Below are 24,031 nucleotides of genomic sequence, written 5' to 3'. Positions count from 1 at the left end.
AATTATTATTGCTAATAAAAATTATTTCATATTGGTAAGTGTTGCAGACAATAGCTCATTTATTAGCTCTGTGATCTTAAAAAACTAAACAAACTAAAAGAAATGACCAAAAAAGATTATGATTAAGAATATTATTCCACATATGCGGTGTTTTAAGCGCTGTTTCACTCACCCATTTTCTCTTTCTAGAATGACCTCAATTGCTTTGCCTGAAAAACTCCCATTTCTATTTCAAAGCCAAATTCACCTTGGCTTGCAGCTTTTATAACCCGTTTTTGTAGTGAATGTTCTTGGTGTTTTGCCCACATCCCCTTTGTTTTGCTATTTATTTCCATGCCCAATGGCCTGATTTGCAAGAGTCACTTTTGTCTAATGGCAGCCCTTGGGCTTTGAACCCACTTTGTCATCCTGCTATTGAATCTACTTCACAAAATAAGAGTTGGGATGAAGGATAAGGCACAGAGATACTTGGGAATTGACATCCCTCTGGCTGCGGGCCTTGTTTACTAAGTATCACATTAATGCCATGCAGTGTGGGTGTTTTTCTGGGATAATTTTGAGGTATGTGTTTTACTTTGTTTCTTGGAATTTTTTTCTCTCTAGTGATATCCTAATAATGTACCCTTTAATGGCTGTTTTTCCTTCCCTTAAAAACTCCTTCATATGTCTTTCCATAGCACTTTATACATGTTCTGTGTTTCTTAGAAGATTTTGTTGTAGAACATTTATTAGTTTTAGTCTGTTCTGCCACCTCTTCTGGACTGTGAGATGCTCAAACCAAGGGTCATATCTCATTTATCTTTGTACTTCCATGATCTTGGGGTGTATTTCACCTATGATGGCCCTTCAATAAATTCTTGGCTACTGAAACAAACAGAGATTATCTTTTGTGTCATCAAATTCCTTAATCACTCTTTTTAGTCTACTGGCTCCTGTAGGATCATGGAGTATTTGACCTTGCTGTTATCTTAAGCTTCCCTTCAGAGAATGGAATCTTGTCCCTGAAACCCAAACTTACAGCTTTGACTTCCATTTAACACCATTTTTTCTGGTTCCCCATTCCTGGCTGGTCTTTCCTGAAGAAAAAGAAAGAAAGGAAGAACGAAGGAGGAAGAGGGGGAAGGGATTGAAAGAGAGAAAATAAAAGAAAGGAAGACAGAAGGAACAGAATGAGAGGAGGAGGAGGAGGAGGAATTGAAATATAAAAGGAAGAATGTTGACAGTTTATGTGACATCTCCTTCCTCTTTTTAATAAACTTGAAGAGGAAATCAACTACTGAGATAAAGCAGTGAGAAAATGCAGGCTTGAGTGAGTAGAAAAGAGTCTTGGAAAACCTGATAAGAATAGTGTAGATAGAGGATCAGTGATGAGTCAATGTATTGACATTTCTTTCATCAATGAACAATTAGCACTTATTTTGTTTCATGTCCCTTGCTGAGCAGGATTGAGGCCATTATATCTGACAAATAATACAAATCTATTACCTTATATCTGCCTTTTCATTCTAATGATTTTTTACTAAGCTACCTTAAAATGCATATAAACAGTGCTCTTAACCTAAAATATAAAAATACTCATAAACAAAGAAAAATTATGTGAAATAAATTATTTAAACCTTGAAAATAGGCATTTCTCCATAACATAGCTGCTATCAATGTCAGAATTTATTTTGCTATTTTGTTGTCCAGTAAAGAGAAAAGTACCTCTGGCAATATCACTTTCTTTATTATCTTTGCCAATGTTTTCCAGAAAGCAGGATATTGAGTCATTGTCCCAAAGCAGAAAAATGCCCGCTGAGGTCTACACAGAGGTTTGCAATATATTCTGAAGTGGAATTTTATAACTGGAGTCTTCTGACCCAATGTTATAATCCTAAGAAATTTTAAGCAAGTCTTAAAGAGTCGGGTTTTAAATTCAGCCACAATTTTACATTCACCTAAAAATTCTTAGCAGGAGAAAGAGTTGGCTTTCTTATATAGAAGCTTAAATGGCAAGTATTCATGACGCTTGCATATGTGGCTTCCCTTGGGTTGCGATTGGAAATCACGTGCATGTAGCCAACACTTGAGTTGAAACTATGAGATAATGATGCCATCCTATCTAATAAAGCAGGGATATGCTAATTGACTGCCTCACCCTCAAAGATGGCCACATCCACAGCCAATAAATAAGGAGGGAATATGCTAATTTACTGCCACATCCTCAAAGATGGCAGTGCCCACAGCCACAGGATGGTGGCGCCCAGTCCCCTCAGCCCCACCAGGGCCTTGCTGCATGCCTGCCTCCTGAGTCCCCCAGTCCACTCAGCCCCCCAGCCACCCAGGGCTGGCTCAAGGCACAGGCAAGCCTCAAATGTCGGCTGCCCAGCTGCCCAGGGCCGCCAAGGTTCAGGTAATCAGGGCCGGTTGAGGCTTGCGCTGCTGGCAGTGGCAGCAGCAGAGGTGTGATGGGGGCATCACCTTCCCCTGATTGCCTGGTTGCCTCCTGCCCCTAAGACTGTTAGAGGGGGCAGGCCAGGCTGAGGGACGCCCCCTCCAGTGCATGAATTTTCATGCACCAGGCCTCTAGTATGTATATATATGTGAATCTGTTTGGGTTAAGACAGAGACAATTGTAATAGCAACAGTCACCTTCCAGGGGCAGCAGTAACAGCAGTCCTGACAGTGACACCCAGAATTATTAGCATTGCTTCCTGTGGCTTTCATTCAGCAGTAGCAACAGCAGCCTGAGGATTTGCACGTTTGTAGAGTATAATTTGGCTGCTGCTCTGGTTGTGTGGTCTCTGAGTCTGGTTGGTCAGCCCCCCTTGGAATTCCTTCCAAAACATTATTTTATTTAGACTCAGCCAGTGTCAGTGTTTGTTCTTTCAGTGAAGATCTTGGACTAATATAAAATTAGGACAGGAATGTTTGCAACCAACAAGCATAAAGGAAAATGGAGGTCTGAAGAGAGCATGTAAATACATGCATGTTGAGAAGTCTGGGATTGTTAACTGGCCTAAAGGCAGAAAATTCTTGCAAAAATTAAAGATTAGATCTTTGGTAGCCAATGGCATGTGGTACTTTAGCCATTAATTAAATTACCTCCTGAAGTTATCTGCTGTAAAATAACAATTCAAAGCAAGGCTGTGAGGGACCAGCGGCTGGTATCAGTGGTGTAAGAAGGGCAATTCAATGAGTGTGAGAGATTTGTTTTTTTCTAAATGCATGGGCATCTTAAAAAAGAGAATGGTTTGCTCAAATTCCAATTCATGGTTTAAGGCACAGGCTGTAAATTAGATAGATAATATCTATGTTCACATTTTTTTTAAACTATCTTTTGCTGCACAGAGCTAAGATGCTAAAAGCCTAATATAAGTTTGAGTCTGTGCATTGCTAAATTATGTTGGGTGAATTCATTGCTTCACTGACCTTCCTAGATGAAAACTAGAGTACTTATTAGCAAATAAGTACCCATAATTTAAATTGAGATATATGACAAATTCAGAGAAGCCTGCATTTCCAGTGCTTTCTGAGCCTCCTTTGCCTCCAGAAAGCTGCCGCTGGTCCCTTTGGATGAGATTGCCCATCTTGCTTGGCTCACCTAAGAGAGTTACTTGGAGGAAGCCAATTTTACCCTGGCCTTATTCCTATAGTTTCCTCATCTCTAAACCAATAAGAAGTTAAATTACAGCATCTATCTTCTTACAGCTTTAGGGGCACGATTACAAACTCAAACATGGTAAAGCTACACGCACATGTGCGTGCGCGCGCGTGCACACACACACATGAATTGCAAGAACTTACAAGTTTATATGAGTAAAAATCTGATAAATATATGCAGGATTGTTTTTTAAGGGACTATATCTGGGGTGGCCTTTGGACAAAATCTGCTCAACTAATTGTTTATCACAAAATTTTATTGGAACACAACTCTGCTCAATCAATTACATATTATTTATGACTGCTTTATCATCACCATGGCAAAATTTAATTGTTGTGAAACAGATTGTCCCACGTGAAAAGCCATAAGTATTTACTATCAGATGTTTACAGAAGTGGTCTACTGCCCCAGTATAGGCCAGGGAGGAGGGAACGCAGTTTTGAATCAGTTTAAACTTACTGATTTGAATTGTGCGTGTACCAGCAATTCTGGAGCCCATGGCTGCTTGAGCTGGTGCAAGTGACTGGGATTTCTTATTTTTACTTTATATTAGACTCAATATTGTCACTACATTAATTAAGGTGCAAGAAATCCCTTAGTATGATATAGAAGAAAAATTTCAATATAGAAGAAGTTAGACATTTTGGAGTGGATTTAGTGTATATGAAGCACTGATTTTCCTTCTTAATTTGTCACATCCTTCACTCCTTAATTGATAGTAGCCAACAGGAGTATTTCATTTTCAGAGGTAAAATAGGGGTGGTTACCATAAAAGCGTTAGGACTATCTTGGAAATAATATGGTCACACAGAGATGTTTTGGTGTTGTTATTGTTGTTTTGCAGTGGCTAATTGACCATAGAATTTCTAGCACTGAAAAAAAGATAGACAATCCCTTTAAGGCCCTACTTTATTGATATACACCAAAAACTCTGGGTCTGGAGAACGGAGGCCCAACTTGAACTCTAAGACCTTAGTCTCTTCCCAGGTCCTCAGTCCCTGCATTAAAGGTGGCTAGACCCCAGAAAGAAGGACTTCTCAGAAATAGCACAAGTACACTGTGCACCTTTAACCAGGATAAATGTACCGTGTGAAAAGAGGAATTCCCTTGTGAATCATCAGGAATGATTGGACAGTAGCCTGAATGAGCACTGGTTTCAAGGGAGTAAGTAGGATGATGAGCCACTGGTAAGAGCTAAGACATAAGGAGGTTAGGTGATAAATGGAATTCTCACCCATGCGAGGCTCCCATTAGGCCCAGATGAACCATATGTATTCATTAGGATTATATATGCCTATCAGTAATAGAAAATCCAGCCAGTGTGGTTTAAATAAGCAAGAATTCTTGTTGTACCTATACCAAGAGGTGTGGAAGTAAGCAGCTGTCAATGACAGCTCTGCAGTGTCAGTGGCTATGTTCTGTTTCTCTCTGCCATTCCTTCGTGTTAAATGAGTCACAGCAATTCCTGTCTCTACATTCGTGTTCAAGATAGGGTCAAGGTAAGAAAAAGAGGTTAAATCTTCTGCCTATTTCTCCTTTTACAAAGCAATAACTTTTATAAGAAATAACATCAATCCAATACACTCTACTAAGATATCATTGCTAGGATTGTGTCGTATGTGTCCACCCTGATAATAAGTATAGGAAAGTAAGGCAGGTTTGTCACGATACATTCACTTGGGCTGGGCACATTGTTCTCCTGGATTAAAGTGAGAATATTAGCAAGGATGGAGTGGGGAATGATTGTTAAGTTGTCAACCAATAAGGTCTGCCATATCATCTCATGTTATTCTACCAGATCTTGAGTGTGTGATTGGAATACATATATTTAGTAACTAGCAACAGCTGCTATTTACTCATCTGAACCATGAATATAGGATACTATAATAGGAAGGGCCAAATGAAAGCGGCGGGTAGGGGGGGGTTCCTTTCCTGGCAAGAACACCAAGAAGCTCACCAGCCACTGTGTTTCCTTCTTAATGTTGGGAGGTATGATTCAATGTCCATCCAATGACCTTCCAGTGACCTTGGATTTTTCTGGTATGTCCCAGACACATGACCCCTCAAATTTAACTGATATAGTAGGACACTGAATTTTCATAGTTTGTTTTCCCTCTTCTGGAGCTTATTTGTCGTACCAAGGTTTCTGGTGTAGTTGTAGCTTATTTCCTTCATGGTTCCTTTGGCATGATGTCATCGATAGAGAGGGGAACATTATGCTTTTCTGTGGAATTTCCATATGCTCCAGACCCCTCAAGCTATATTGTGATAGACTGTATGTGAGAGAATTAATATAGATGAGGGGCATGCTTGTAAATGTGTATGCCAAGAATTAGACCAGTGTCCTTAACTAATGCTCTTTAGATCTGGAAATCTAATCTTAACACTGTGTGTGTTAAGACAACTCCAATATAGAAACAGATTTATTTTTAACAATTCATTTATAAATTATTTTTGTAAAATCTTAAAGAATTTGAAAGAAATTAAATAAAATATATGTTAAGTTTGATTACAAGTACACATTTAAAATTTAATAGTAGGTAAATACCTTAAAATTTAGAGCAAAATAAGTATTTGGTTTTTTTTTTCTTCCAAAGCTTGATATTTTACAACAGTATCCTTATTCTACCATTTTCTAGGAACGTGAACTGGATAACTGTCTTGAATGCCTTCGTCTTTAATTTCCTAAATTAGAAAATGGAGATAAATGTATATACTTAGTGGTTATTAAAAAATATGTGTAAGACATTTAAAAGATTTAGGAGAGGGACTGGAATCTAGTAAGCTCACAATATAAATTTGTAATAATTATTATTGCCTATATTGAAATAATCAACTTTATAGCTACTTGTTTTACCACTGAAAATGTGAGTAAATAATTTAGAAAACCACAAAAAGGAGTAAAGAAGAAAAATTAGGGCATCTAGAATGCTTTAAAGTCAAAACGCAAAAAGGGAAACAGATGGGCAATATCCAGAAAGAAAATTTTGCTCAGTATTTCCCATCTGTTACTCTTTGCCTGCACGCTTTGCAGTAATATGATATTTCAACCAGCCAGCAATCTAATATCCAATCTCATTTAATTTGTATCTGCACCTCATTGGCTGCTGGCAAGGGAATGGTTACATTCAGATTTGATGATAAAACTCCACGGTCCTCATGTTTATCCCACGAGAAGCAACGTTGTACAAAAGATTAAAATTAGTGGGAAGCAATTATTCTTATTAACAAATTCCAGACATATTTGGCAGTTTTTCTCCTGCAACAGAAGTACAATTCAAATAAAGGTGGTAGAGATGGTTTTTAATAGTGTTCTTTCAGTTGAAAGCATTGAGCTCTTTGTAGTAGGCCATAGTCTTCTTTGCCTAAGAAAGTGTTAAGATTAGTGTTTCCATTTAAAAATTACATAGTTTTCTAAAAACACACCGTCATTCTTCATTCTCCTAATTCAAAATATGCTTGTTCACAGTAAAAAGAAATAGAAGCTTCTTTGATTCAGGAATCAGAGAATAATGCATTTTTCTCATAGTGGGAAACAGTGGGTATTATTTTGTTTTCTTTTAATAAATAGTCATTCACATAGATCCAGATCAGATATCAGATGGTCATTTTTTAAAAAGGCAAGACCAGCCCTAGCAGGCTTGGCTCAGTGGATAGAGCGTCAGTCTGATGACTGAAGGTTCCTGGGTTTGATTCCGGCCAGGGGCACATGCCTGGGTTGTGGGCCTGATCCCCAGTAGGGGGCATGCAGGAGGCAGCCGATTAATGATTCTCTCTCATCATTGATGTTTCTGTCTCTCTCTCCTTCTCCCTTCCTCTCTGAAATCAATAAATAAATATATTTAAAATAAATAAATAAATAAATAAATAAATAAATAAATAAATAAAAGGCAAGACCAAAAGGAAGCTTCTATATTTAATACGCAATTACCAGTTTTTACAGAAAAAACACAATGGTAAGGGATTCAGTCTAGAGATTACTAAATGAGATGATAATTTTCTGTTTTAATCAGTCAATTCAAACACTTCAGAATAATTATTAAAAAGTGTTTACTTTTGTTTTGTTTTATTTTTTTACTTTTAATCTGGAGGAGGAAAGTAGACCAAAGGCTTTCCCCCCCACCCCTTTCTCCTGAGATTCCTGATTATCTGTAGGGATATGTATTCTCTGACTCAATCAGCAGCAAATTCAACCTCTCAAGATTTTATTACATCAAATAGAGGCCCGGTGCACAAAAATTTGTGCACTCGGGGAGTTCCCTCAGCCCGGCCTGTGCCCTCTTGCAGTCTGGGACCCCTCAGGGGATGTCCACCTGCTGGCTTAGGCCCACTCCCCGGGGGATCGGGCCTAAGCTGGCAGTCAGACATCCCTCTGGCAGCCTGGGAGCCCTCGGGGGATGTCCACTTGCCAGCGGGAAGCAGGCCTAAGCTGCAGTCGGACATCCTTAGTGCTGCTGAGGAGGCGGGAGAGGCTCCCACCACCACCACTGTGCTGGCAGCCATCAGCCTGGCTTGTGGCTGAGCAGAGCTCGCCCTATGGGAGTGTACTGACCACCAGGGGGCAGCTCCTATATTGAGCATCTGCCCCCTGGTGGTCAGTGTGTGTCATAGTGACCAGTCATTCCCAGTCGTTCTGCTGTTAGGGTCAATTTGCATATTACTCTTTTATTATATAGGATAGAGGCCTGGTGCACGGGTGGGGGCCGGCTGGTTTGCCCTGAAGAGTGTCCTAGATCAGGGTGGGGGTCCCACTGGTGTGCCTGGCCAGCCTGGGTGAGGGACTGATGGCTGTTTGCAGGCTGGCCAAGCCCCCCAGCAGGGACCCTCACCCCATGGGGATGTGGCTAGCCTGGGTGAGGGGCTAAGAGCCATTTTCAGGCTGACCACACCCCCTTCAGAGTGGGGGTCCCCACTTGGGTACCTGGGTGAGGGGCTGATGGTTGTTTTCAGGCTGGCCACAGCCGCGTGGAAGCAGGTATCTGGGATTTATTTAACTTCTATAGTTGAAACTTGTAGCCTTGAGTGGAGCCCAGGTCCTGGAAGCCTGGGTTGCCCCTGGCAACTGAGGCTCTCAGCCCCTCCTTGAGCGGAGGCCATGGCAGCTGGAAGCAGGTATCTGGGATTTATTTATCTTCTATAATTGAAACTTTGTGGCCTTGAGCAAAGCTGAGGGCCGGCAGGGCAGGCAGGAAGCTTGGCTTCCTCCATTGCCGGGGGCAACGCTCCAGCCCCATGGTTGCCGCCATCTTAGTTGGGTTAATTTGCATATTTGCTCCTGATTGGCTTGTGGGTGTGGCTTGTGGGTGTAGTGGATGTACAGCAATTTGCATGTTTCTCTTTTACTAGATTAGATGTTTATATCTTACTTACACTACGTATCATTAGAAGAACCAGGCCCACGGTATTAAATTCTCTAGAATATTGCTAGTCCTTATGACAGAGTGGGGGGGAAAGCAAGGTGAAGCACACAGAATGACAAATATAAAATATTCCATTTCTTGTTTTACTGGCTAAAGTAAGTCATATGGCAACCCTAAGTTCAACACAGTGGGGAGGTAATTCTCTCACTGGTAGGACCTGCATTTGAAATGTGGTAGAAGAGAAGATTTTTAGTTGTATTAAGCTGTTTATTTCTGTAGTGTGGGAACAGGAAGAAAATATTAAATAAGTAAAAAAGTTAAAGTTGACGCTTTTCCTGAGTATCACCTCTAGCCATCCCCCAAATTACTCCAGTTAGAGTGTTCCGTGATATGTGTTCTGATACGAACAGGGTGTTTGAATTATGTAAGGGCGTTTTGCTCACTAACTGAAAATTAAGAGAGTCTGTCAAATCATTTTTCCTCACTACCTCTTTTGATGTAAGTGTTCTTTCAGTTGAAAATTTCCATAGTACTACACTAGTTACATAATGAAGCTACAAGTACTTTGTCATTCTTTATATATTCCCTTTTATAATTTTTGCCTTCATGTAGATCACGGCAACATTTTGATCTATTAAATTATGATATGATATAAAGCAAAAGATATTGGTGGAATATTTGGATTCTAAAGAACATTATTTGACACGTAATATAAATTTCAACCCTGGTTATCTCCTTCAGAAGAGTGCTGATTGGGGAACATTCTATATTCTTAAAACTCTAAGTCAAGGTTAATGATGCATTTTATGGTTCATATAAGGGCTTTAAGTTTATCTACTGTAGAAATTATGTAAAATAATCTGAAAGGAACAAATTTTCTTTAAAGTGGTAGAAAATGTCTTATCATATGCTTTATAATTTATATTAATAACTGTGAATTAATTGTTCTTTGAAATGTTGTTATCTCTTCGGTGGTAGACTGACCCTAAAGGCTTTTAAATATCTCCTTTCTCGTCTTCTCTCTGTAAGAATGGGGTGGGCCCCTCTCCTTTCTCTTGTCTTCTTGTCCCCATGTGAGGGACATGGGTTAACACTCCCACCTCTCTCTCTCTTCTCCATGGGAGGAGGAGTGGATTATCGGGGTGATAATTTGGGGAGAATGAACTGGGCGTATGAAGCTAAGGCTTTTTTTCTATTTTAGGTATTTGCCTGCTGCTTGGGTTCTCCACCCCATAAGTAAGTTTTACTTGGGTGGGCTCTGTGAGGATGCTTGTACTTGTAAGTAGGTGGATAAATATCTAACTTTGGGTTTGAGAACTGAGAGATTCCCATGGATACACCATAATGTAGTAATAGGTGATATTCTCCAACATTGCTGTCATCTAAATAAGTCTTCATTTAATGTTGCTGATAGGTTCTTGGAAGCAAGGTATAACAAAACCAATTTTACCACAGGATAAATGTATAAACAGAGTTAAGTTCCTATGGCATCTCATCAATGGTATAATGAAATGATATTCGACAAAATGACGTTATTTGAGGACCTGCTGTGTCTCCTCTGCCTGACTTCTTTGTCTATCTTTAAATGCTTCTGAACTCAGACAAGGAAAATAATGCTCTTCTTCCAACCCTAGCCATCTATCTCTCTCACCCTCCCATGCCCAACACACCCCTTGCTCACTGCCACTGATTAACCACCCTTTACCACCGTGTTATTCTAGCCTACTTTTCTGTTTTCCTCATCATATTGAAAAAATGATCTGACCTCATTACCCCCAACCTGTCTCTCACCACTGTGCCCACTTCTTCCTCTGTCCGTCACTGTCTTCAACTGTGCATTGGCCTCAGTTTATACACTACCCCAGATCTTGCACATGCTCTGCTTTCTAACTCGAGTAGTGGCTTGCTCTGTCCCATAGGCCTGGAGCCCAGTTACGGCTTAGACAGCTGCTTCTGCTTTAGATTGGTGTTTCCACTGTGTCTGCTGCTCCTGACCCCTCTTTAATGTCTGGGTGCAACCTCCCTCTTGCCTCCTGTTTTGAGGTTCCACGTTACCACCGACCTTCAAGATATGGTCACAGCTCTCCATTTTACTCAGCACCCGCACATGTGTACCTTGCAAGTGTGAGGGGCTAATTCCTAAATGGCCAACATTAACTAAAAGGTGATGGGAATGAATGGATAAGTTCTTTTTTTTTCTTTTTCTCCCTTTTGGAGGTAGAGTAGCTTCGTGTGATCTCTCCGAAACTGTCTTGCATGGCCCTGCAATCCGTTGGCCATGAAGCTGTGTCCAGCTCAAAAACACTCTGCCCGTGCTTTGCTCCATTTTCCCGGTGTTCCTGTTTCCCTGGGATATGACTTCCCAATAAAATGTTAGCAAAAACATGTTTCCTTCAGAGTCTGTTTTCTAGAGACACAGGAATAAGACAAATCTCACTTTATTCCTTATTTTAACTTTTTATTGTTGAAAGTATTTCATGTCCCTTTTCCCCCATTGAACTCTCCTAGCCCACCACCCACACCCCGCCCCAGGCCTTCACCACCCTATTGTCTGTGTCCAGGGGTTATGCATATATGCATACAAGTTCTTTGGTTGATCTCTTCCCTCCCATCTTCCCTCTCAAATCAAATATCACTTTAAATGTCACATTTTCACAGAGGCTTACCCCAGGCACTCACTCACTTCCAGCCCCAACCCTATATCTCCTTGAGCACGGCATTTATTATTGCATTTATTATCTAACATATAATTTATTTGATCATTATGGTTATTATTTTTATCTTTTATCCTTCCCCTGAATAAAAGTTTGAAACCTATAGGGAAACAGATCTTTGCTCGTTTCGTTGACAGCTGTGTCCTCAGCACCCAGAACAATGCTGAATACATAGTAGGCCCTCAATAAATGTGAGTTGTATAAATGAAAGACTGAGTATCTGCACTAATTTATGGTGAAATGAGGATATTACTTTGTATACTTCCACTTGTTTCTAGGCTAGCTATGTCTTCTTCTTATTTCCTTTACACCTATTTCTCAATAGAGAAATCTATTTTCTTGACTCTCATCTGTTCATGGAATGACTGACATGCCTACCTTCAAAAGAACTAGAAATAACCAACTGAACATCTCCCATGGCAATTACCTCAACATATCTAACTCAGACCTGGCGGTCTTCCTGTATTTCCTACCTCAGTTATTAATACTGCCAGACAGCCAGTTGCTCTAACCTGAAACTTTAGAATAATCCTTAAATCCCTGTATCCGGTTGGTTAGCAAGTCTCATTAATTCACTCTCTCAAGGATCTCCAAAATATTTTCTCTCCTCTGTATGACCCTGCATTCACTGGAGTCCTGTGCTCTGTCATATCTCGGCTTAAGTGTCACCTCCTCAGACAGAGTTTCCTGACACCCTATTTATAGAGCCTTCACCTTGCAATTACTGTGATATCACCTTGTTCGTTTCCTTCATAAGTGTTATAACCATTTCTAATGACTCACTTAAAATTTTATTACTTTATTATTTGTTTCTCCACTGGAATGTAAGTGCTATGAAGCAGGACTTTGTCTACTTTGTGTTTTTTTTTTTTATAGTAGCCACAGTGTCTAGTTTCTAGCTCATAGCAGGCACTCTATCATGTGTTGAATGAATAAATGACACAATGCTCTTTTACTAGGTTCATTTGATTCTACTTTCCTTACTCATCTTTTCCAATCACCCCTTTTTACTGATAGTATTGTTATAAAAAACAGAAACGTGGTCATATTACTGCTCATCTTAAAAACGTTCAGTGTCTAAAGTATAAGATAGACATCAATTTCCTCAACCTAAAGAAAAGAATTGTAGAACTGCTTTTAATAAACTTCAAATGAGTTTTTGAATAGAATTGAGTGTACCGTATTAGGTCAAAATCTTAAAATTTATATTTGGTTTTAAATTATGCATGGAAAAAAAATAATTTTCTTTAGAGATAGAGTTTAAAAAACCCATAAATTTTTCTACATTATATTTATTATTCATAGATTATTTTAATTCATTTTTCCCATATGTTAAGTTTTATATTTCTACTTTTCATGTTTCTTTTGTCTTTATTTTACATTCTATTTTTAATTTTTATATATTTTAAAATCTTAACAGTTAAACACTGCCCTTTTCTAGGTAGAGTTATAGAAATTCCACTTAAACTAATTGTATTTTGTGATTAGTCTGTGGGGTTTTCTCTCATGTCATTTACTCTTCCAAAGATTATATGTTTTTGTGTGAAAGTATTCAGGAACTTACATTTTAATATATTTTCCTCACTAAATAAAAAATAATTTAAAAATTACAGCCCTAACCGGTTTGGCTCGGTGGATAGAGTGTCGGCCTGAGGACTGAAGGGTCCCAAATTTGATTCTGGTCAAGGGTATGTACTTGGTTGCAGGCACATCCCCAGTAGGAGGTGTGCAGGAGGCAGCTGATCAATGATTCTCTCTCTTCTCCCTTCCTCTCTGTAAAAAATAAAAAAAAAAATATTTTTTAAAAATAAAATAAAAATTACACATAATTGACATTAAAATTATGTACTGACCATGTAGTTTATTTTTAACAGATTTCTATATTATATGCACTCTATAATATATTGGAAGTTTTTAAAAACTAGTACATTTTTATAAAGTTTAATAATATAATGTAATTATTTTCTCATAAGGTAAAATATGAAACAATGCTTCAAAGTTTTTGCTCTTTTTACAATAAGTCAGTTTTTTAAATTACATACACTTTTATATAAAGACAAGACACTCTTTTGGGGGGGAATTTCCTATCTTGTAAATAAAATTTTTAATTTTCTACCCTTTAATAATATTTTAAATAAAAATTTTGCATATTTATTGCCAATCTAAAATTTTGTGATTAATTACTTAGAGAATGTATTTTAGTATTATGTCCCTATCTTATTAAGTAGTGCTATGACATCATCACTATTAATAATGTCAATAATAAATTAATCTGACATAATTTTATAGGTTTGTAAAAATATTAATTGGGTTAACAAAAATGATTATTCTGTTCTTGATCTTATATTTCCTTAAAGTACCACTTGCAAGGAGTTAAAATATAATTGGAAATGTTTTTTAAACACTGTGATCCATTTCAAAGGTGAAGAGTAATAGAATAGTTTCAGCCTATGATTCTCAAAACTGCTCTAGCTTATTACAGTTCTTAAATCATTAAGGTAAATTATCACTATATCTGCATCTAGTGTTTTTTATTGTTATTTAAAATGTGTAACTTTGAGACTTTTACTACCAGCCATGAAGAACTAATTGGCCCTGGGTTTTTAAAAAATACACATATAAACTACTAGAACACTGCAAAAACATATAAAAAGGCTGATTTAAGATATTGGATAACAGACTGTACAAAATTGTATGCCTTGTAAAAACAGAAACACACTAGATTAGCCTAGAGATTTATCCAACTTTCTGCCTGAAGACAGCTTATAAACTCAGTGCAAGGAGAAAACCCCAAGCAGAATACAGCAGTTCTTGTTAGCTGCAGAGGTGAAGATGGGTTTGGGAGGCAACTTAAATTTATGCAGGACGGTACTGGAAGAGGGTGGTTATGATGGACAAAGCTCCAGGAATCTATGTGGGGGTCCTCTTGTATTTGTGACTGAATATCAAACTTCCTATGAGAAAGTTGAAGCTTTATGAAACCATGCCAAAAAAAAAAATATGAGGAAGTTGAAGTTGAATGAAAGGACTGGGAGATATGTCATTTTCAACCAGCCATAGTGAAAAGAAATTATTATTATTAATAATATTATTATTATACTGTAATCCTGGAGGAGTCATTAATTATGTCATTCTTTTTTTAAAAATATATTTTATTGATTTTTTACAGAGAGGAAGGGAGAGGGATAGAGAGTTAGAAACATCGATCAGCCGCCTCCTGCACACCCTCGTACTGGGGATGTGCCTGCAACCAAGGTACATGCCCTTGACCAGAATCGAACCTGGGACCTTTCAGTCCGCAGGCCAACGCTCTATCCACTGAGCCAAACCGGTTAAGGTTATGTAAGCCATTCTTAATAGGAGAGTTAAACTAGACCCAGAGTAAAGGCTACTCTAGTTATACCCTAACAAAGTCTACTCTAGTTATACCCTTTCAGCTTAACACTGAAAGGCTCATGCTAATCCAAACAACAAGATCATCATTCTTGAAAGGAGGATAACAGAGTCTAGACACTCAACACATAAAATTTATAATATTTAATACTCAGTAAATAAGTGCTAGGTACACAAATGAGTAGAAAAATATGATCACTATTCAGAATAAAATATGTCAATAGAAACAGAACCAGAAATGACAAAATGTTTGAATAAGCAGGTAAGAACTTCAAAACATTTAAATATTTTAAAAGAGTTACAGTTAAAGTTGAATATGAGAAGAAAAAAGAAAACCATAAAAATTAAAAGTAATAGAATTTCTAGACTGAGAAAATGAAATATAAAAAATAAAAAATTTACTGAATGGGCTGGAAGGCAGATTGAGACGCTACAGAAGGAAAGATAAATACACATGGTGATACAGACTAAATGTTTATGCCGCTCCCCGCCTCCCCAAATTCATGTGTTGAAACCTAATCCCTAAGGCAATGGTACTTGGAGGTGGGACCTTTGGGAGGTGCTTAAGGCAAACCCCTCATGAATGGGATTAGTACCCTTACAAAAGTGACCTTAGAGAACTTGTGCCTTTCCATCATGTGAAGACACAGTGAGAGGAAGGCAATCCATGCTTGAGGAAGTGAATTCCCAACAGCCATTGAATCTGCCAGTACTTGGATTTCAGACTTTTAGCCTCCAGAACTGTGAGAAGTAATTTATATTGTTTACTAGAGGTTCGGTGCACAAATTCGTGCACCAGTGGGGTCCCTCGGTCTGGCCTGCGGGATCGGGCAGAAACCGGCTCTCCGACATCCCCTGAGGGGTCCCAGATTGTGAGAGGGTGCAGGCCAGGCCAAAGGACCCTACCGGTGCATGATCGGGTTTGGGAAGGTACTCGGGAGGTTGGCCAGCAGGGGAAGGGCCGCAGGAGGGCTCCAGGGCGTGTCTGGCCCGTCTTGCTCAGTCCCGATTGGCCGGACCCCAGCAGCAAGCTAACCACCAGTTGGAGTGTCTGCCCCCTGGTGGTCAGTGCATGTCATAGCAAGCAGTTGAGCGGCCTTAGCATATCATTAATATATTACGCTTTGATTGGTTGAACGGATGACTGGACAACCAGACACTTAGCATATTAGGCTTTTATTATATAAAACTAGTGGCCTGGTGCACGAAATTCTAGCACATTAAAAGGGAATTAATTAGAGGAAATATTTTAACACTGCTATTTGCCCTTTTTCTATAATAGAAGTGTCAGAGATGAAAGAAAATTAGTAAAATGTATATGAAAATCTCCCTCCTGTCAGAGTCTGGGGAGCACCATGGGACCCAGAGTCAAGTCCCCGCCCACCCGCATGCGCCTCGAAATTGCGGGAGACCTAGACCTGGCTGGCCCGATGCCGTCAAGTCCTGTTGAGAGGGGGGCGTGGCCTCAGGTCTCCTGGTGCAGCCTCAGATCCCCCGGCCCCTGGCAGGAGGGCGTGACGACTATTCGTATATTAGCTCTTTATTATATAGGATTAGCGACCTAGTCTATGGTAAATTGTAGTAGTCCAAGTGAACTAATAAACATATAGACATCAATGGAAACTAAACAGACTAAAGCACAGAGAGAAAAAGAATTTTAAAAATGAACAGACTAAGAACTGATCATAGCCCTGTACATGGAGGGCTAGGAGAGACTAGAGAAAAAGGTAGACCACCCCGTTTTGGTAGATGGCAGGTTTGCTAAGCAAGGACATTTACCTAACAGGCTTGTCATGTGTGGCCACAGGACGAGTACATCTCTGTACCCGCCCATGGAGAGAATCTTAAGTTCACTAGTATATCAATGCCTTCCCTGGGTTCAGTCACAAATGCTGTCCAGATGATTTCAACAGCACACTCCTGTCTCAAGGGTTTGCCCTGGAAGCAGCTTCTAGTCCGGGGAAGGACCAGGGAGAGTGTGGGGAGGGGTCTGGCTCACAGGTCAACCTGTGGTCAGGTCCTCTCCATGACCTCCTTTAACAGCTGTCAAGGAACTGAGGACTGAAGCCCCAAACTGAGAACAGTATGCACTATATAAGTATATTTCACAAAGGACTTTCCTTTATAATGGATACATTTAAACCTTCCAACTTACAACAAATAAAACAATTAGGAAAACAAGCAAAACATCTGAGCACATATTTCACAAAAGAAGTAATAGACACACCCAATAAGCCTATGAAAACATTTTCAGCATCTTTGGACAAATGCAAATGACAATACCAGTGAGATACCGCTATGCAACCACTAGAGTTGCTAAAATTAAATAATGTTAGGTGTTGGTAAAAATGTGAAGCATCTGGAATTCTCATATAACTGAGGGAATTTAAAATGATAATGGCCATATTGAAAAACAGTTCCTGATAATTATGTACCCACCAAACAACCCAATATCATTCTTAGGAATAGAGGACTATACATATATGTCCACACACATTGTATTCAAATATTCATAGTAGCTTTATTCTTAATGGCTCAAAACTAGAACAATACAAATGTACTTCATTAGGTAAATGTATAAACAAATTGTGATATATCCACACTATTCAGCAGTGAAAAGGAATTAGCTACTGATATAAAGCAACAACTTGGCTATACCCTCAAAGCATTGAGCTGAGTGAAAGAAACCAGACACAAAAATTATTTTATTATTCCACTTATATGAAATGTATGAATAACTAAAATAGATTAATCTATAGTGACAGAAATCGGATCAGTAGTTGCCTGTTTCAAGGGGTGGAGTTTGAGGGAATTATTACAAAGAAACTTTGGAGGAATGATAAAAATAGACTATATTATTTTTTTAAATTGATTTCAGAGAGGAAGGGTGAGGAAGAGAGAGATAGAAACATCAGAGATGAGAAGAAACATCAATGATGAGAGAGAATTATTGATCAGCTGCCTCCTACTGGGAATTGAGCCCACAACCCAGGCATGTGCCCTTGACTGGAATTGAATCTGGGACCTTTCATTCTGAAGGCCGAGGCTCTATCCACTAAGCCAAATGGGCCAGGGCTAGATTATCTATTAATTGGGGGTAATTGTCAAATGGGAGTTTACATTTTTGAAACACATCAAATGAATGCATTTGTTTTGTGTATATTGTACCTCCATTAGGTTTATTTGAAAAAAAAATATATAGCTCTGATAATACTGATTCTGTATCTTACTTTTGGTTAAATAATTTTGTGGTTTTCCCCTGTGTTGAACCTAATAAGTAGAGTTGACAGTAGAGATTATATCTTAGTCTTGAGACCCGGGCCAGATTTTATTTGGCAATTTCTACAATAAAGGAAAAGAAATGATTATAAGTTTTCCTAGTACTAGCATTAACAGAACTAAGGAAGATGGATACTATTGAGGTATATTTAATCACTTCAGCAGCATTTTGCCAGTGATTCTCAATCAATCCTACAATAAATTTTGTTTCAATAAAATAAAGTAGGTATTTTAGATAATTACCTAACTTCAATATAATATTTTAAAAATCAATATGATGTCTTAAGTATAAATAAAAAAGGAAATAAATCACCCATACAAAACAATATGTATTTCAATATGTAAATCCTTGAGTAACACAACCTTAGTAGGTGAAATGAAATTGAAGCCCAAACCTATTCCTAGAGTCACCATTAATGTAACAGATGGGGTATTAATTGTGTCCTGGAGACAATACCATGGGCAGAGTTGTTATTAGTGATGTGACTTTCTGAAATGGCAAACAAAACTTGGTAATGTTAAAAAGCAAGTATATTATTTCCTCACTGTATATAGTAGATCCATCCTAGAAAGCAAAAGATTTTATGTGCAAAATAGACTTAAATTAGACTTGATGAAATATAATGCACGTGTTGTTGTTGTTTTAATATAAATGCATGCCCAGTGGCCCATTCAGAAGTCCCTGCAGGACAATGTATGGTGTGGGATTGTCCCACCCTTTGTGACACAACTAGCACCCTGACTTCACAGTACACTAATGCCAGTGGTCCTGTCAATCACGGAGTAAACCGAAAAGGCAGCCTTCAAGTCTCATAAAAACCCAGTGAGGCGCATTCTCAAACCCTCTGCGAATCACAGACATAACAAACAAACGAACAGCTAGGAAGGAGTGTCACCTGCACCTGGAGTGGCAAAAGCTCCTTGCAAACATTATATTGACTAAAGGGAAGAAATCGGGATTGGAGGAGAGAAAAGTTTAAGTCTGAAAGGAAACACCTGTAAAGGCCGTTTTATTTTCTTTAAATACCTGGTGATTGAGCTGAGCACCTTCACTTTAGCCTGTGTATTGGTCATGAGCATTGAGGTGGAGCAAGGGGACTTACTCCATTTTGTCCCCTCTTTGCTGCGCGGCTGGCCAGCATTCTGCAAAGCAGTAGTCCCCTGGCCTGATTTGCAGGGAACCAGGGACTACCTTCTGCCCTCAAGTAAGATGCTGCCTGGGCTTTGTCACCTGGAGGCAGAGTGCCTGCACACAGCTTGGCCAGGCCTTTCTCAGGAACCACATCTGCCCGGCCTCCGTCAAGTCCCTAGCTGGGCAGACTTCCCACAAAGCACGCTGTCCCTGTGCAGGGATCTCACAGATCACGGAGTCCTTCCACATCCATGCCTTTCTTTACCCCAGAAGTTCAGCTAGCAGAGCCAGCGAGGAAGGACCCCTTCTCAGAGGGCAGGACCGCTCTGGGAAAGACCTTTGCACCCGGGACCCTTAAAGGGCCTGTGCCTGGCCGTCTGCGGAGCGAGGGCGCGCGCAGGGGGAGGGTGGGGAGTGTCCTCTTTCTCCCCCCACCCTCCGCGCCGGGCTGGGCCGCAGCCGGCGGGGGCCGTCTCCTCCTCTCCCGGCAGCTGCAGCTCACGGCTCACACGCCAGGGCAGGGGACCGAGCAGCAGGACTCCTCCGGCTCCTGAGAAGTGGATCCGCTCGGGGTCACCGCGATGCCAGCCGCCGCCGGGGTCCTCCTGGTCCTGCTGCTCAGCGGGGGCCTCGGGGGCGGCCAGGCGCAGCGGCGGCAGCTGCCGCAGGCGCATCAGCAAAGAGGTACAATCGAGGCACGGGCTGTGGGTTCCATCCTTTGTGGGGACGGTCTGGGGCTCCTCGCCGGTCGCAGACAGCTGCTGGCCCGGGACCGCCTTCTCCCTCGGCCCCCGGGGAATGCGCTCTGGGGCGCGAGGGGCGAAGTTTGGGGCAAGTTCACTTTCCACTCCCGGAGTTGGAGTTGGGTGGAGGGGTTTGCCTGTGTCCCCCGCAAAGAGCAGGACGGGCTGTTCATTGTTCGTTCGTTTCTGGGAGAACTTGCCAGCACTTAGACATCCTGCAAATTGATTCCCAAAATCTCTCCAAGAGGCAAACTTTTAACCAAGTGAAAAAGTGTCTTCAAATCAGATTCCTTCCCTGCAGAGAAAGGTTTCTTGAGCAGTGGCTCATCTTGGAACTTTATGGAAGGCAGCTGGTACTTTTTTTTTTTTTTTAAGGGACTTTGTAACTATTTGAACAGGGCTTGTAAAGTAGTGAAGTGTATGGATTTTTTCTTTCATGGCAATGGCGTCTCCAGCCTCATATTTTCTTTACCCACATCCTATCTCAGGTAACTTATTATATAGTGAAATTTCTCCTTGCTTAAAATACAGACGGGATTGCTATGTCACCCGTATTTTAATTAAGACCGTAGTGGCCAGACATATATACTTCAGGGGACTTTGGAAAACAGTTGTATTTTAATGCAACTCAAAATATTCTCTTCAGAGAGCCTTAATGTTTATATACATATCATTTCTGAAACTCTGGGGAGACTTTGAAGAGTTACTTTATGATCATGAATTTTAAAAGAAGCACATATGCAGTATTTTAAAACAATTTATAGCACATTATTTCAGCAAACATTTCTGTAAGTTGGAAACCATGCATCAAAGTAAAATAATTAAGAAAAATTGAGGGTTTGGTTTCAGATGTCAAAATATTTACCCAGATGTCCAAAAGCTGGAGGTTAGCAGCTTTTGAAAATTTTGATGAGGCTGAATCTGCCAAAATTTTGAAATGTACTGTTTCCTCTTTTAGTTAACTGTAATGAAGATATATCTAATAGTTCTGATAGTTTTTCCTCTGATAATATAGTATTTCTAGCAGTACTATTTTATTTAAAAAGGAATAAAAAATACCCTAAGCTCCTTGCTACAATAATAACTCCTTGATTAAAATGCCGAGAATAAAAATGACCTAAGTTCACTATATGATTTTTTTCCCCCTTCTATTTTTGCATTTCCTTCTCTGAGAGGTAAAATGAGGTCAGTGTGGCTTAATTAATAGAATGCATGAGACAGTGATTTTGAGAATATCTCGATGACAATGATTTATAAACACATGACTTTTAAGTATTATCTTGCCCAGTTATATGATATATTTTAATAATACACAGTACTTACTACTGTTAGGCAGCTGGGACTGAAGCGAGGCCAGGAGTACCAGTCATTCTTTTTACTACAGTGGGGCAGAAGCTCAGAGCATGCAGAGCAGGGACCGAGTGGGTTCATGAGGATTGCCTCTAGCTCAGTGGTTCTCAACCTTCCTAATGCCGCGACCCTTTCATACAGTGCCTCATGTTGTGGTGACCCCTAATTTCATTGTTACAAACTGGACATAATTAAAGCATAGTGATTAATCACAAAACAACATGTAATTATATATGTGTTTTCCGATAGTCTTAGGTGACCCCTGTGAAAGGGTCGTTCGACCCCCAAAGGGGCCGCGACCCACAGGTTGAGAACCGCTGGTCTAGCTTGTTCCTCTCCCCCTTTCTCTCTTATTTTCTCCCCACTCTTTTTCCCTCTCCTCCTCTCCTCTCCCCCTTCCTCATCCCTTTCATTCTTCTTTCTACCCTCCCTCCCTCTTCTTCCCTCCCTCCATCCCTCTTTACCCCTCCCTCCCACCTCTCTCTTTTTCTCTCTGTCACCAGACAAAATTAACTGTGATTTCTATGGTCTAGGTACAGGTTGAGGTGGATACAGAGGGGAGCGTTTATAATGCCATTCTGTTCAGAGAAAACTTGGACACTATATACATGAGATTCTATGCAAAATAGCTATAGTAGCATTGAGTGTACTAGGGACTGCTGTATTCTACATTCTAGAATATGTTGTGTATTTTATAGCTCCTTTAGAGTATTTTTAGGATTTGTTCAAGGATAAATGTTTGAAATCTGATAATATTAAAAGTATATGTAAAATATATTTCATAATGTCTTAAATTTGTATTGTGCTTTCTGATGTAAAAATGCCTTACGTACATGAGCTTATTTAACCTTCAGCTATAGTTATTCTTACTGGACAAACCTGAGTCTTGGAGGAGCTGTGACTTAAGTTGATGCAATTGACAATAACCTAATTTTTAACAACTGAAGTAACTTAGTTTGGTTTATGCTAAAATTCTCTTTTTATGATACCAAGATTTCTTTCCATTTATTTTTTGAGGCCTGAATCCTTTCCAATGTTATAGGCTAAATCAAGCTCTCAGTAAAGATCATTGGATATGAGTTCAATAGAAGTATTTTCTTGGTTATCTGGCCTTCTTGGCTAAGCACTAATTATTTAGAATGAGTTCTGTTTTCTCTCTTAGTACAGTGCCAATTTATTAAGAATGTTGACATGAAGTAATCGTTTTTAAATGTTGAATTGAGTTAGAACCTTACCAGATATTTTATTTGATTTTTTTAAAATCTTGTGTAGTTTCTATAGTATGCAGAATTGTAGTATGAAATACATTGATTCAGAAAGAATGATATTCCAAAGAAACCCTTTAACTAGATTTAAGATTGACAGAATAGGAGAATGATGGTCAAAATGGTTTTGCAATTCAGTAAGGCAGTACATATACTCATTCCCTGACATTGTTGTGAATAGTATGTGGAAATGGCAATGTGATGGTAGGTAAATTGCAACTGATTACAAGTGGCTACCAAAGAATATTGCAGAGTAGATCAAGGTTAATCTGGGAAGAAGTCTCTAGAAGTGTGAGAGAGGTTTCCTTATGTTCATTTGACTTGGTAATGGCTTGATGGAAAGCATAAAATCCAAGCTTATCAGAACTGCAGGTGGCCCAAAATTGATGTGGGTAGCTAAGCTGGTAAGAACCGATTTAGGAACTTCAAAGGACTCTGTAGCATAGACCATGAACGGGACATCCTGAAGTTGGTTTTATTATTTGTATCTAGATGTTAAATAATTTCATATGCCCTATTCTGGAAATTTGTTGTTTCCTTTGTATAAATATACTAGGGGCCCAGTGCACGAACTTGTGCACATTGAAAGGAAGTGTGGGCCACGAGGCTGTGGTGGGCACAGGGGCAGGTCTCGGCCCATCCTCCGTGCCCCCACCGGGAGCCCTGCTCCCACGTGCTGATAGCACAGAGTGATTGGGGCTGGCACCAGCAGCGGGTGTGAGTGGGGCCAATGCCATCAGCAGGTGCAAGTGGTAGCTGCTGCCCTGATCGCCCCTCAGGAGTAGAGGGAGGTGGAGAAGCCCTCAGGGGCAATTGGGGCCAGCAACAGGCACCAGCAGTGGGTGCGAGTGGCGGCTCTGGTGCTGGCTGTGAGTGCAAGTGCCAGGCGAGACTGCAGTGAGCAGGAGCAAAGAATTTTCAGTAACCACCAGAGGCTTGTCCCAATGACAGCGAACAGCGCACAGCCTTGGTCTGGCACCCCTGCTCACCTGCTCCACCATCCTTCCGCAGCCGATGCCCACCATGTTCCATGCTCTGCCTACTGTTGACACCCACCATGTTCCGCGGATGCCTCCTGGTGGTCAGCACACATTATAGCGACCAGTTGTTCAGTTGTCCGGTTGTTCTGCCGTTCAATCTATTTGCATATTA

General features: G+C 40.0%; 1 protein-coding gene across 2 annotated transcripts in view; it reads left to right on the top strand.

Moving 5' to 3' along the window:
* Nucleotides 1-19,805: 19,805 nt before the first annotated feature.
* Nucleotides 19,806-24,031, top strand: part of LAMA2 (laminin subunit alpha 2) — a 478,805-nt gene continuing 474,579 nt past the window's right edge. For both annotated transcript variants that reach the window (XM_081094172.1, XM_081094171.1), the window contains exon 1: nucleotides 19,806-20,205. In XM_081094172.1, the coding sequence (XP_080950298.1) occupies nucleotides 20,103-20,205 (103 nt within the window). In that variant the 5' untranslated portion in view covers nucleotides 19,806-20,102. The remainder of the gene's footprint in view (nucleotides 20,206-24,031) is intronic.

The sequence above is a fragment of the Myotis nattereri genome (assembly GCF_964212035.1).
Source record: "Myotis nattereri genome assembly, chromosome: 6".
Taxonomy (NCBI): domain Eukaryota; kingdom Metazoa; phylum Chordata; class Mammalia; order Chiroptera; family Vespertilionidae; genus Myotis; species Myotis nattereri.
The sequence above is the reverse complement of the archived record's forward strand: the minus strand, read 5'-3'. Positions and strand labels throughout refer to the sequence as shown.